This window comes from Xiphias gladius, chromosome 24, assembly GCF_016859285.1.
Source record: "Xiphias gladius isolate SHS-SW01 ecotype Sanya breed wild chromosome 24, ASM1685928v1, whole genome shotgun sequence".
In the NCBI taxonomy this organism is placed as follows: domain Eukaryota; kingdom Metazoa; phylum Chordata; class Actinopteri; order Istiophoriformes; family Xiphiidae; genus Xiphias; species Xiphias gladius.
Genome location: NC_053423.1, coordinates 21,165,783 through 21,176,676, shown reverse-complemented (window position 1 = coordinate 21,176,676; position 10,894 = coordinate 21,165,783). Strand labels below are relative to the sequence as shown.

The 10,894-nt window shown below is 40.2% G+C and overlaps 1 protein-coding gene across 1 annotated transcript; it reads right to left on the bottom strand.

The window, feature by feature from the left end:
* Position 1: 1 nt before the first annotated feature.
* On the bottom strand, positions 2-7,324 carry LOC120786458 (cyclic GMP-AMP synthase; the record flags this gene model as incomplete). The annotated part of the gene is made up of 8 exons (XM_040121917.1): positions 7,227-7,324; positions 4,830-5,000; positions 4,391-4,623; positions 4,090-4,312; positions 2,758-2,888; positions 1,378-1,525; positions 510-609; positions 2-32 (listed from the first exon to the last, which is right to left on the bottom strand). Coding segments are annotated over exons 2-8 (1,020 nt in total), but the record flags the coding sequence as incomplete, so codon positions are not given.
* Between the last annotated feature and the right edge of the window lie 3,570 nt (positions 7,325-10,894).

Genomic DNA, 10,894 nt, shown 5'->3' with positions numbered 1-10,894 from the left:
TCAGAGACTTGAGGAGCATTAAGCACTGCTTACTGTGAGAGAGGAGAGGAAATTATTCATTTACTGCAAAAAAAAAAGGCCCCGAGAAAAAGCTGTCTTCGAAATGTCTTCATTTCTTAAAAGTCACGACAACTGTGCAGAAAAACCTGAAAGCTTCTTCAGTCGGAGGCCATTATGGTGTCAAATCTGTCCTTCGATTACGTTATTGTTATTTGAAAATGTGGTACCACTCCCCTGTAGGGCTCATGAGTTGTAACTAATGGTTTTACTAGTGGTTGATAAATCATTTACTATGGCTTTATCCATCAGTTATGAATCGTGAATATGAAAAATAGTTGGGTCACCAGGTTGTGAAAAAATCTCCCTCCTCTAATGCACCACTCCAGACGACCCTGCCAAGCCGGCACAGCGCCTACGGCTAAAACAATGATCAGGTAAACGAGCGACTTGGTGTGTGACGAGATGTAAGAAATTGCAGAGTGAGGCCTTTCAACGGTTCGAGTTCTCACCGGCAGCATTTGGTGGCGTTGCTCTCGCAGCAGGTTTTCGTGTTGCCATGGAACGTGATGATTTTCTTCTCAACTTGAGAGAAGGAAATCCTCCAGCTCTCTGATAAGGAGAGACAAGACATCCTGATGGGGACAAGGTCAGCGTGAGCATGCACACATGCGCTGACACGCACCGGCGGTGTATGAAAATGACCAAACATAAATGGCCCCATTCTTTTATTTACATGTCTGTAGTTTGAAGAATCGGGCCTTTGAAAGGAGCTTAATGGGAACTAGGGCAGCGCGTTGCGCGTTCTGCCTCAGAAAGGTACAATTTCAAGGAACAACTCACCACAAAATAAAAGTTCAGACATTAATTGGTCATCTCTTTAGTTTGTAAGAAAAAAAAAAAACCAGCAGCAACATCTCAGCCCTCATCCAAACTATTTTTAAAGATGCAAAAACACATTAAGTCAACACAATTTCAGCTCGTGCTACATGGTTCAAAGGATTTCATAACAGATTAATTGCAACAAATCACACTGTTATCTTAACATTTCCCATATATTGTGATTTTACACATACTACAAGAACTTAACTTGTCTGGACGAAGACTCAGGGTGAAACTACGCGGCTAAATCACTGTGTGGTTGGTGTTCTATGAACTTCAGTTGAGTTCCAACTGGCACGGAGTTAAATATTTAATCCATGAACTTCAGTTACCCTACATTGCCTTAGCAGACTGTGTGAAACCTGCCGCAGACGCGTACTTTGATAAATTGGGCGACAGAGCTGCACTTAAACAAAGTTTTCACAAAAGTCATCTACGGATCTTCCCGGTCACGGTCACCGCAGTTTGCAGACAACGGCAGATGGAAATTCCTCTCACCTTTGGCCTCCTCGCTGAGGTTTCGTCCTTTGAGCCTCTTTGGGACAAAGAAACAGGGCAAAGTCTTGATCTCCTGGCGAACCTTCTTCCCCAGCCAGTTGTCCACCGCTGGGCCGTTACGGACCGCGAGCGGCCAGCCCTGACAGGACTGGGCCTCCGTAAAGTAGCAAAAACAAATAACAAGTCACATCAGGTCAATAAGTGTAGCAGTACAATACAGGTGTCATCGTTACTGCCATTAACACGATGACTGCTGTTGCTGTTGCTACTGTTACTACTCTTACTCCAGCTGCACCGCAACTCATTTAAATTCGATTTTCCCCTGATTTCGCCGGGTTAATCAACGCAGTATCAATACTGCTTCGCAGAGAATCATGGGTAAACATGTTTAAACAACCGGTGAAACTAGTAAAACGTACCACAGAGTCACAAGGGTCTGCGACGACTGTCAATCAGGTCTGCAGTATTCAGGAGACTAGTTTGTTCCGCTGCAGACCTGTCCCGCATCGTGACACTGCGGAGCGCTCTCAAACGCCGATCCCACGTCTCTAAAGACTGTGTTGCTGAGTTTATGGGACCGTTAGTGGCTTTTGGTGTAGCCCGCTTAAAAGACTTATCATGACAGTGATAACTGGTGGCCAGGTTGTGGGTCTGTGACACACAGGAGAAGACCACTGTCAGTACTTTGACTACTTATGCTACTACCGCTTGTACTTCAACCAGTGCAACTGCTTGTTGCTTGTTATTACTACCACTACTGCTTATGTTAATAGTACTGTTCTAATACATTAGTATTACAAAATGCTGCTGCCACTTTCTAGTAGGGCACCTTTTTTCCTTTAAAAAGGGTTAAAGCTTCTTCGTTACCATGTTGAGAGAAAGCCCTTTGACTGGTTGGACTGTACGGGTTACTTACCTTCTGGAAAAGGCTCGTAGAGGATCCCAGAATTGATTTATTAAAAATGGATTGATTAATGGTTACCAACATTTATAAATGTCCTGTTACCAAAAAAAGGAAGGATAAACATGGCAAAAGGGATTTTTTTACAACCTGGGAACCCTAATTTTGTTCTTTGTTCCATAAAGCATTTATTTTAGATCTATCATTGACTGGGACTCATAAGAATAATAAAAATGATGATTTAAGCTGCCGAGAAAAAGAGTTAGTTATGCTACTTTAAAGATCCACCTAAATTCCAGTGAAAGAAATCACAGATCCAGAAATATGTATAAAACATGCAGCTTTTAGCTTATATCTTCATATAACACTGCAGTTGGATGTTTTGTCAATTACTATTATGATTTTAAGTAAAACCCAATAATGTGGATGGGTGACTTCATTTCTGTAGATTTCAGTCACTAATCGGATAAAATGTTCACCTCCAGAGCAGGAACCACGTCCACAGAGATGAGCTCATCGCTGTTGTTCTCAGTCCTGCACAGAGACAAGGTCACCGCCGGCGAGTTGGGACGCTTCCTGTTCACCTCCCAGCGACACTGTCTATCAGGCACTGGGAACAAGGAGACGCGGACACAGACAGTTGCCATTTTCATCCCGCAACAAAACAGACCAGAGAACTGAGCCCGAACAGAAAGCGTTTTCATTTCGGAGGTTACAGTGGGGCTTGGCACTCTTCAAAAGGCCTAAGACATTTATGTGTAGAATAAATAGAATGCGGTCAAATAAGTGGGGGGCGAAACCCTTATTTATACAGCTTCAGATGTGAAAAATCGATGTAAGGCATTGGTGGGGGAAGTATTCACATCCTTTAATTAAGTAAAAGTGGCCATACCATACCGATGAAATACTCAAAAAGTCTGCATTGAAAATGCTACTGACCTACGAGTCTGTAGGTATTATCAGGAAAATGTCCTTCAAGTATCAAAAGTAAAAATGACTCCAGTGAGTATTATACTATAATATGTAAATCATACAATCTTATTAGAATATTAATACTGATGCATTAATGTGGAAGCCGCATTTTACTTCTGTAGTTGGCTCAGGTGCGGTTAATTTTTAACTATTAGATTTAGATCCTCAACTAATTTATTATTTTCATTACGGATTAATCTGCTGATTTGTGTCTTTGATCGATCCATTAATTGTCTGGTTTGTAAGACATCAGAAACTACTGAGAGCCAAAAGTGATTACGTTTACCGGAATTTAAGACAAAAAAAAAAGCAACAAATCGTCTCATTTGAGAAACCATGAAATGTTTGGCATTTTTGCATAAAAAATGACTTCAACATTTAATCTTCTATCTGTCTAATCAACTGATTGATTAATCGTTTAAGCTCAAACTTTATTTACTGTGAATTAGTTTAATCTTTTACAACAGATCTTATTTTAAAAGCCCTTCATGTGTTTTCTATGTAAAATCTTAATCTGAAAAGTAACTATAGCTGTCAGATAAAAGTAGTGACGTAGAAGTATAAAGTAGGAGAAAATGGAAGTACTCAAGTACAAGTACCTCAAATGTTTTACTTAAGTATAGTACTTGAGAAAATGTAGCACCACTGATATAAGGGGGCGTGTTATTCGAAGGATTACTTTCTTTTGGACGCTTTAATTTCTTCCTACACGTCGGATTATCGACACGTAAAGTAGAAAATAAGTCGTGATGTCTCCAACGCCGCCGACTGTGTACAGAAAGTGGATGGTGAAACCAGATGATTGACACAGCAAAAAATCAGAGGGTGGATCAGAAAACCTTTGTAGGTCTTGAGGAACTTGCGCACCAGGCGATACATCTCATTCAGGATCTTGCTTGATGAGAGGGTGCGGTCGTTCTCCAAAAGAAAGGCTTGAAAAGGGCTCCGAGTGGGCCGGTTAAGACCGATCTGGTAGAAGAGGCCACCGTCGAGCTCCGTCATGTTGAGGCGTGAAGGAGCCTGAAGCTTCAGCATCATGTCGAACTCATCGGGGCTGTGGATCTGAAGGAGGAGAACAGAGATCAAATAAAACACGGGGGCATTTCCCTCAGAAATTGAGAGGGGTCATCACGACCTCACCTTGACTTTCTCAAAGTAGCTGCCGGTGGTGAGGAAGTCAGCTGACTTGAACAAAGGCTGATCACCGTTGCTCCTCAGGAATCTCAGCAGGTTTTCTCGGAAATCATTGACCACCTCCGCGGCCCAGCGGCGGTCTTCCTGCCGGATCTTGAGGTCCTTGGCGTTGAGTTTGATCCAGCTGGCCAGCTCTGGGGGGATGGGGAGCGACTCCTCAACCACCGTGGATCCTTCCTCTGCAAAGTGACACACAGACGAGATTACTACAGACGAGATTTAGCGAACTTAACCACTGGAAGGGGGGGATGTTAACAACTCCTCTAGGTCTCCGGAGCATTAGCAACAGTGACAAGCAACCAAGCCAACATAGAAATGCCGGGTACTTTGAGATTAAGGTGCAAAATTTTGAATACTGAACGTGGGACGTTTTCTGTAGTATCACCTGTTTTTGTCGCTTGTTGTTGCTGAACCTTCTGCCTCTGTCTTGCTGCTGTGAGGCGCGGCGGACTCGACCTTCTTCTGGTGTCCCCTTTGCGCTGCGTCGCCTCAGTCGGGCTGCCTTCTCTGAGGTCCACCTGTCTGTCCTCTCCGTCCATACCTCGCTCGCCTCAGCCTTTAGCAAACGTGCAACGAGATCATGGACATTAACTCTGCTGCAGAGCCTTCAGGGACTGCTGCAGAACTTTTGGTTAGAAAGGTTTTGGCGAGAAGTGTCGTGCTTTTTCAACGGCTTTGGTTCGTGCCGCTGCGTCTGACGGAAACCGCACGAGACTGGACGTCAGATCAGCATCATTTAACGAGGCCCCGTGGCAAGTCACAGCATTACACTAGTATTGACTCAAACACAAGTTTAGGTTTGGTTTCCACTGAAAAAATTCCACACAAAAACTGTCTAACTTTGATGTAACTTAAGTTAACTGATTATGTTCACTAGAAAAGTGTATATTTAAAAAAAAAAACTGAAGCAGTTTTGTGTCAACGGAGCAAAACATTTTCGTGTTCAGCATAACGCTGAAACTCTCGCTGTAATAATATGCTTTTGTTGAGAAGGACTCACTGGTGGAAGACGTGTTAGGAGCTTGTCCTTAGTAAAAGTAAAAGTAGTGATACCACAGTATAAAAATACTACATTACAAATAAAAGTCCCGCGTTCATAATTTAATAGTTTACTAATTTAGCACACAAGCATTAGCAGCAAAATGTACTTCAAGTATCAAAAGTAAAAGTACTCAATATGCAAAATGGCATTATTCGGAGTGCTGTGTTTATCATTTATATTAACAGAATATTATTACTGATGCGTTAACATAGAAGCATAATTTAAATCTAAAATTCAACAACTTTATGTACTGTTTATCGTTTAATCCCTAACAATGCATCATGAGAAAAAAAATATGTTTACATGCAAAAACTTAAGCTGAAAAATAACTAATAACTATAGCTGTAAAATAAATGTAGTGGAGTAAAAAGGAAAATATTTTCCTCTGCAATGTAGTGGACTAGAAATACAAAGTATCAGAAAATTGAAATACTCAAGTACCTTAAATTTTTTAGTACTTTAGTGCAGTATTTGAGTAGCCTTAATGTACGTGGTTACTTTACACCGCTGAGCACAACGAACACAAATGATTAATTTTATTGAACAATAAAGGATAAAATTGTGATGTGATCATAAAAATATTGAATAGATATTTTTACAACCACTTGTTTAGTTCAGTCTACTACTAACATGTACGTTAAGCTTTGCGTTAGGCTTTATATTTTTTAGCAGGATGGACTCACTGAAAGGGGAACTCCACTGATTTTACAGAGCAAAGTCTGTTCACAGGTCTCGGAGACTTGTACTACATAAGTCGAAAAAAAATGTATAAATTCTTTTGTGGCTCCAGAAGGAGCTGCACAGAGTGCAAAGATAAATTTCCTCAGCGATGGCGTCGGTCGGTCCACCGCTTTGGTCCCGTGAATGGATTTCCATGAAATTTTGAAAAGACATTCATGGTCCTCAGAGGGTAAATCCTACTGACTTCTGACTTTTTACATAGCACCATCTTTCACCGTTTGTACGAGGCAACAGGAAGGAGAACCCAAATGCAGACGCAGGCAGGAACGGTTCAGTGATTTTTGAGGAGGCGGTGATAATAAAAGCTTGCAGGCAGGCGGGAACAGGAACACAACAACACGCAGAGCACGAACGAAGCGACAGTCTGTCAAATGACTGGGGAAAGACGGGCGGTTTGCATACTATGAGCTGATTGGGTAATGGGAAACAGGTGAGGTTTTCAGCTGCCGACAAAGAGGGAAGGGCCCTTCACACATCCGTAACCCCAGGGCTCACTGTCTGATAATCCATTCATGTCTAAACACTGCAAACCAGTACAAAGCATTACACCGCAACCTGTAAGAGAAGTCACTGCAAACTGTATAGACCATTACGGATTATAAAAGAAACCATTAGTAACCAGTACAATCCATTAGAGAGGGAGTCACTGACAGAAAACATTACATCCACTGTAATCCAAACCGATTATTATTTATTGTTTAATGTTTATTTGTATAGGGCTAAGTATATAGCATGAACCAGTGCTACATACCACCGCATTTATAGCCTTTGCTAATCTGCAATACCCGTCCCTAGACGGGCCTTTGGATTTCATACAAATCGACAATATACGCATACATCGAAGCACAAAACACAAAACTCAGCAGGAAGGACAAAAACGTACAAAGATAGCACAAGACACAAACGATTTGCAAACAATGATCCAATAAAAGTGCCATAAAACGACAAGCACCAGATCACTCATGTCAACCCGTTTTTGTTACAGCAGCTTTAACTCACCTGGCTTAGCAGCGTCTGTTGTTAACGGAGCTGGTAGCTATTGTGTTAACTGCAGTCTGTACTTCTCTCCCGCTCTATCCAATCTATTCTACTTTCACTTCCATTTTCCATTAAATGTAATCTGAGGATTACGACTTCTGGCTGCCTCCCCCTCCTCTTCCTAAGTGGGTATGTCTCTAGGATCATAATACAAACACTTAAAAGGCTTAGAAGATTCCTGCAATAGCACAGTTCCACCCGTGAATAATGACTGGTTGCCAACCAGCTAGTTTCCCCTTTGTATTTCTGAGGAAACACCTTGTGAATTTCTCCAGACCTACGTCACGAAAATCCTCATCCCCTGAACTAAATGATGACTAGGTTGCCATTTACGATAACATCTTTGCAGTGATGTAACAATCTCACAAACAGGCATATTAATCACAAAAATTTGTTTTTAGGAAGACACAACAGTCATGGAGGGATTACTGAATGAGCCCCACTGGACACAAGCCCAGGGGGCCAAGTGGTCAGGTGGCCCCTGGACAAGAGCCTCAGCATTAGGTGACTGTTAGTAGTTTTTGTTGGGAAGTCAATCAAATGTCTAAAAACAGACTAAAAATGACCAAAAAGAGAGATAAAACGTCAGAGTCATATCTTCGAATCTCTGGCTCTTGGTCTGTAGGAGGGTGGGGGGGTGGGGGGCCTTTCACATGTCTGTGCCCAGGGGCCCATTGTCTCATAATCCACCCATGCATATAATCATCTTAAGCCATTTTATAATTACTGAAAAAAAAAAAAAAAAAACGAAAGTCACAGAGCTAATAAGTAATTGTTGATCGAGTACAGCTCAAAATGCGCTCTACTGTTTTGACCTAATGGTGGCGATAGATCAAAGGTCAGGGGATCACTAAAGTTATTACACTTTGTTGTGAAATTGTTTCTTTTTTTGGCCACTTGAGGGCAGTGAAAACAAGTTTTGTACACAACACGGACATATCGTCACCTTTTAAAGCTCCTATAACCAATATTTTTACAGTGAGTGTATCAAATGATAATGAGAAAGCGGTCGCTTATAGTGATGAATTTAAAGTGAATTATCACCCAAATCTGCAGCTCCCATTGGCTTTAAAGAGCTTCAGCTCATTGTTTAGCTGTCCGACACACAAATTTACTGTTCTGGTTCACTCTCAATGCCCTCATAGCATTGTTTTTGGCCGCAGCAGGCAGCTATTTTCCAGAGAAAAAAATTTTCTAAAAACCCACTGTTCATTACCTGCGCAGCAACAAACAACGGACACACACAGTAAGCGACCAGTTGGTGAACATAGTGGAGCATTTAGAAGCTGAAGAGACAGATATTTCCTTCGGGAGTTGGTGGAGACCAAAAACAGAGCGTAAAGAGCGCGAATATTGAATTTACGTTCGCCAGGTGGAACCAAACAAAAATCCAAATGAATGATAATGTTACTCTGTAAAACAAGCAACTGTATGCTAATAAGTTTGCCATATCAGCTTAAATGATATGCAATGTTGTCAAGTTTTCGCTGCCCATACCTCGCCAAAAAGAAATCAGTTACTCCAGGCAAATTTGTTGGCAAACAGTTGCTTATTCAGGTGGAAATTCTCTGCAGGTTCATCACTACGAGTGATTTCAAATTGTCACATTATTTCCACATTGTCATTTGATTTAGTTAGTATAAAAATATTGATTTTATCCGCTTTAAAGTTCTTCCAGAGAATCAGTGTATCTAACTTTTGGTTTTGCAGGTTGTTTGACTGATGATTTGCATAGTACTTGAAACCAGATTTCCCGGTTCAGAGTTGATATGAGGAACTTTTAAAGTTGACTAATCCAATAATTACATGGTTATTATCTGTGTATTCATTGTTAGATGACTGATATTCATTGCATCCTGAAAACTCTTTTTCATATCACAATTGTTTTTAGTTTTGAGCTGATGTACCCCCGTAAGAGGGAGAAACTCGAAAGCAGGAACAAGGATAAATATCGGTTGAGAGTATTACTGTCGGCTTGTGAGAAATCTCTCACATCTCTGGATGAATTGAATGACCTCGTGTACAATATTAATGTTGTTGTTGAGAGAAGTACTTTCAACTTGAGGACCCGGAAGAATTCATTTGACGGAAACCGGATTGTAAATAAATTTTTAAATACATTTTGTACATCAGACCAGACTTTTTTTCTAAATATGCATCAGAAACACACATTCCAGTTTCCCCTAGGAATTTTTTTCCCTTTCCTTCTCATGTTTAAAAGATCTTCATGTTTATATGGTATTAGCTTTAAGTTTATTCTCTCTTTTAAAGTCAATAAAAAGAGAATTTAAAAAAGAAAAGAATGTTAGATATCTAAGTGGCTTAGTTATCATGGCCTTGTAAATGAAAACACAGGTAGGTTGACACCTTCTAGATGCCAGTGATGACCTCGTACCTTTTAATATAACTCACAGGAATTAAATTGCACTGTGGTAAAATGCATCTGGTGGTTTCTCTATTTTGAAATTAGAAACAAGCTCTTTTCCAGTAAAACTATCCAATTTGAATATTTAGTTTTTGAGCAAAGTGTTCAGTGTGAGTTTTGTAGGGCAATCGGGTATTTGTAATCCAGTTCCTACATTTTTATAACACTGTACCCTAGTGATTAGATTTCCATTAAAATATGGATTAGAGTAGGAACATCAAAAGTGTCCGCTCCTGTTCTTGTGACGGAGTTGAGAACAAGCTTTAAATTAATAACGGTTTGGATGTCGTCAGAAGTGGGATAAAATTAATAAATTATGCTTTCAATGAATCACCAGACTCAAAATGTTCATAAAAGATGACAGTACTTGTGGGCTGTAATTTAACGCATGAAAAGAAACATCTGCATTTGGTATGTTTAAGATTTTTTATCGTTTTGGTTTGAACCTAATTAGGATTACAATAGTTTTGCCTAAAAGGCAAAAACAGTCTCTTCTGGGGTTTTAATCAGGTTAAGCCAGAAGATGGCGCGGGGACGAAGATTTTTTTTTTTTTTTTTTCAAAAGTGACTGAGGAGAGGGAAAGGAGAGAGGAGAAGAATTAAGCCACTTCAAGTCTCCCTCAAAATTTTCCAACTTTCAAAGAAGTAATGTAGCCAGATTACCTTTTGTGTCTTCTAAATGAACTTATTTTAGCATTTAGTATTTCACTATAATATGCAACTATCCAACAGGTATGTGTATTATTTGTTACTGTAATATTTGAAATTTGTTCGACGTTTCCAATTCATTTGCCTTACTCTGGTGTACCTGAATGTTTAGTCGTTCATGTAGGTAACTGGAATAGCTACTGGTGCAGTATTTGTCAAGATTTATAATGTCCCCCGTGAAGATATATTCTATATTAGTACAATTGTGTTTTACCATATTATAATTCATTATCTGTTTATACACCTTCCTCTACCTATGAGTATCCACAGCAGAAGTTACAGTGACAAATAAATCAATAAACATGTATATCTGCTTACAGCTACCTTACAATGTCTTGTAAAATATTACAAATGTGCAAAAAGCAAGACTGAACATCAGACTTCACCTTTTAAGTCAAAATTAAGTTTGTTATCGAAGGTAACACGTAGATTTCTGCGCCGGGCTATAACGCAGGAGGAAGGAGAACCTAACTGGTGGGGAAACGTGCTCACTGAA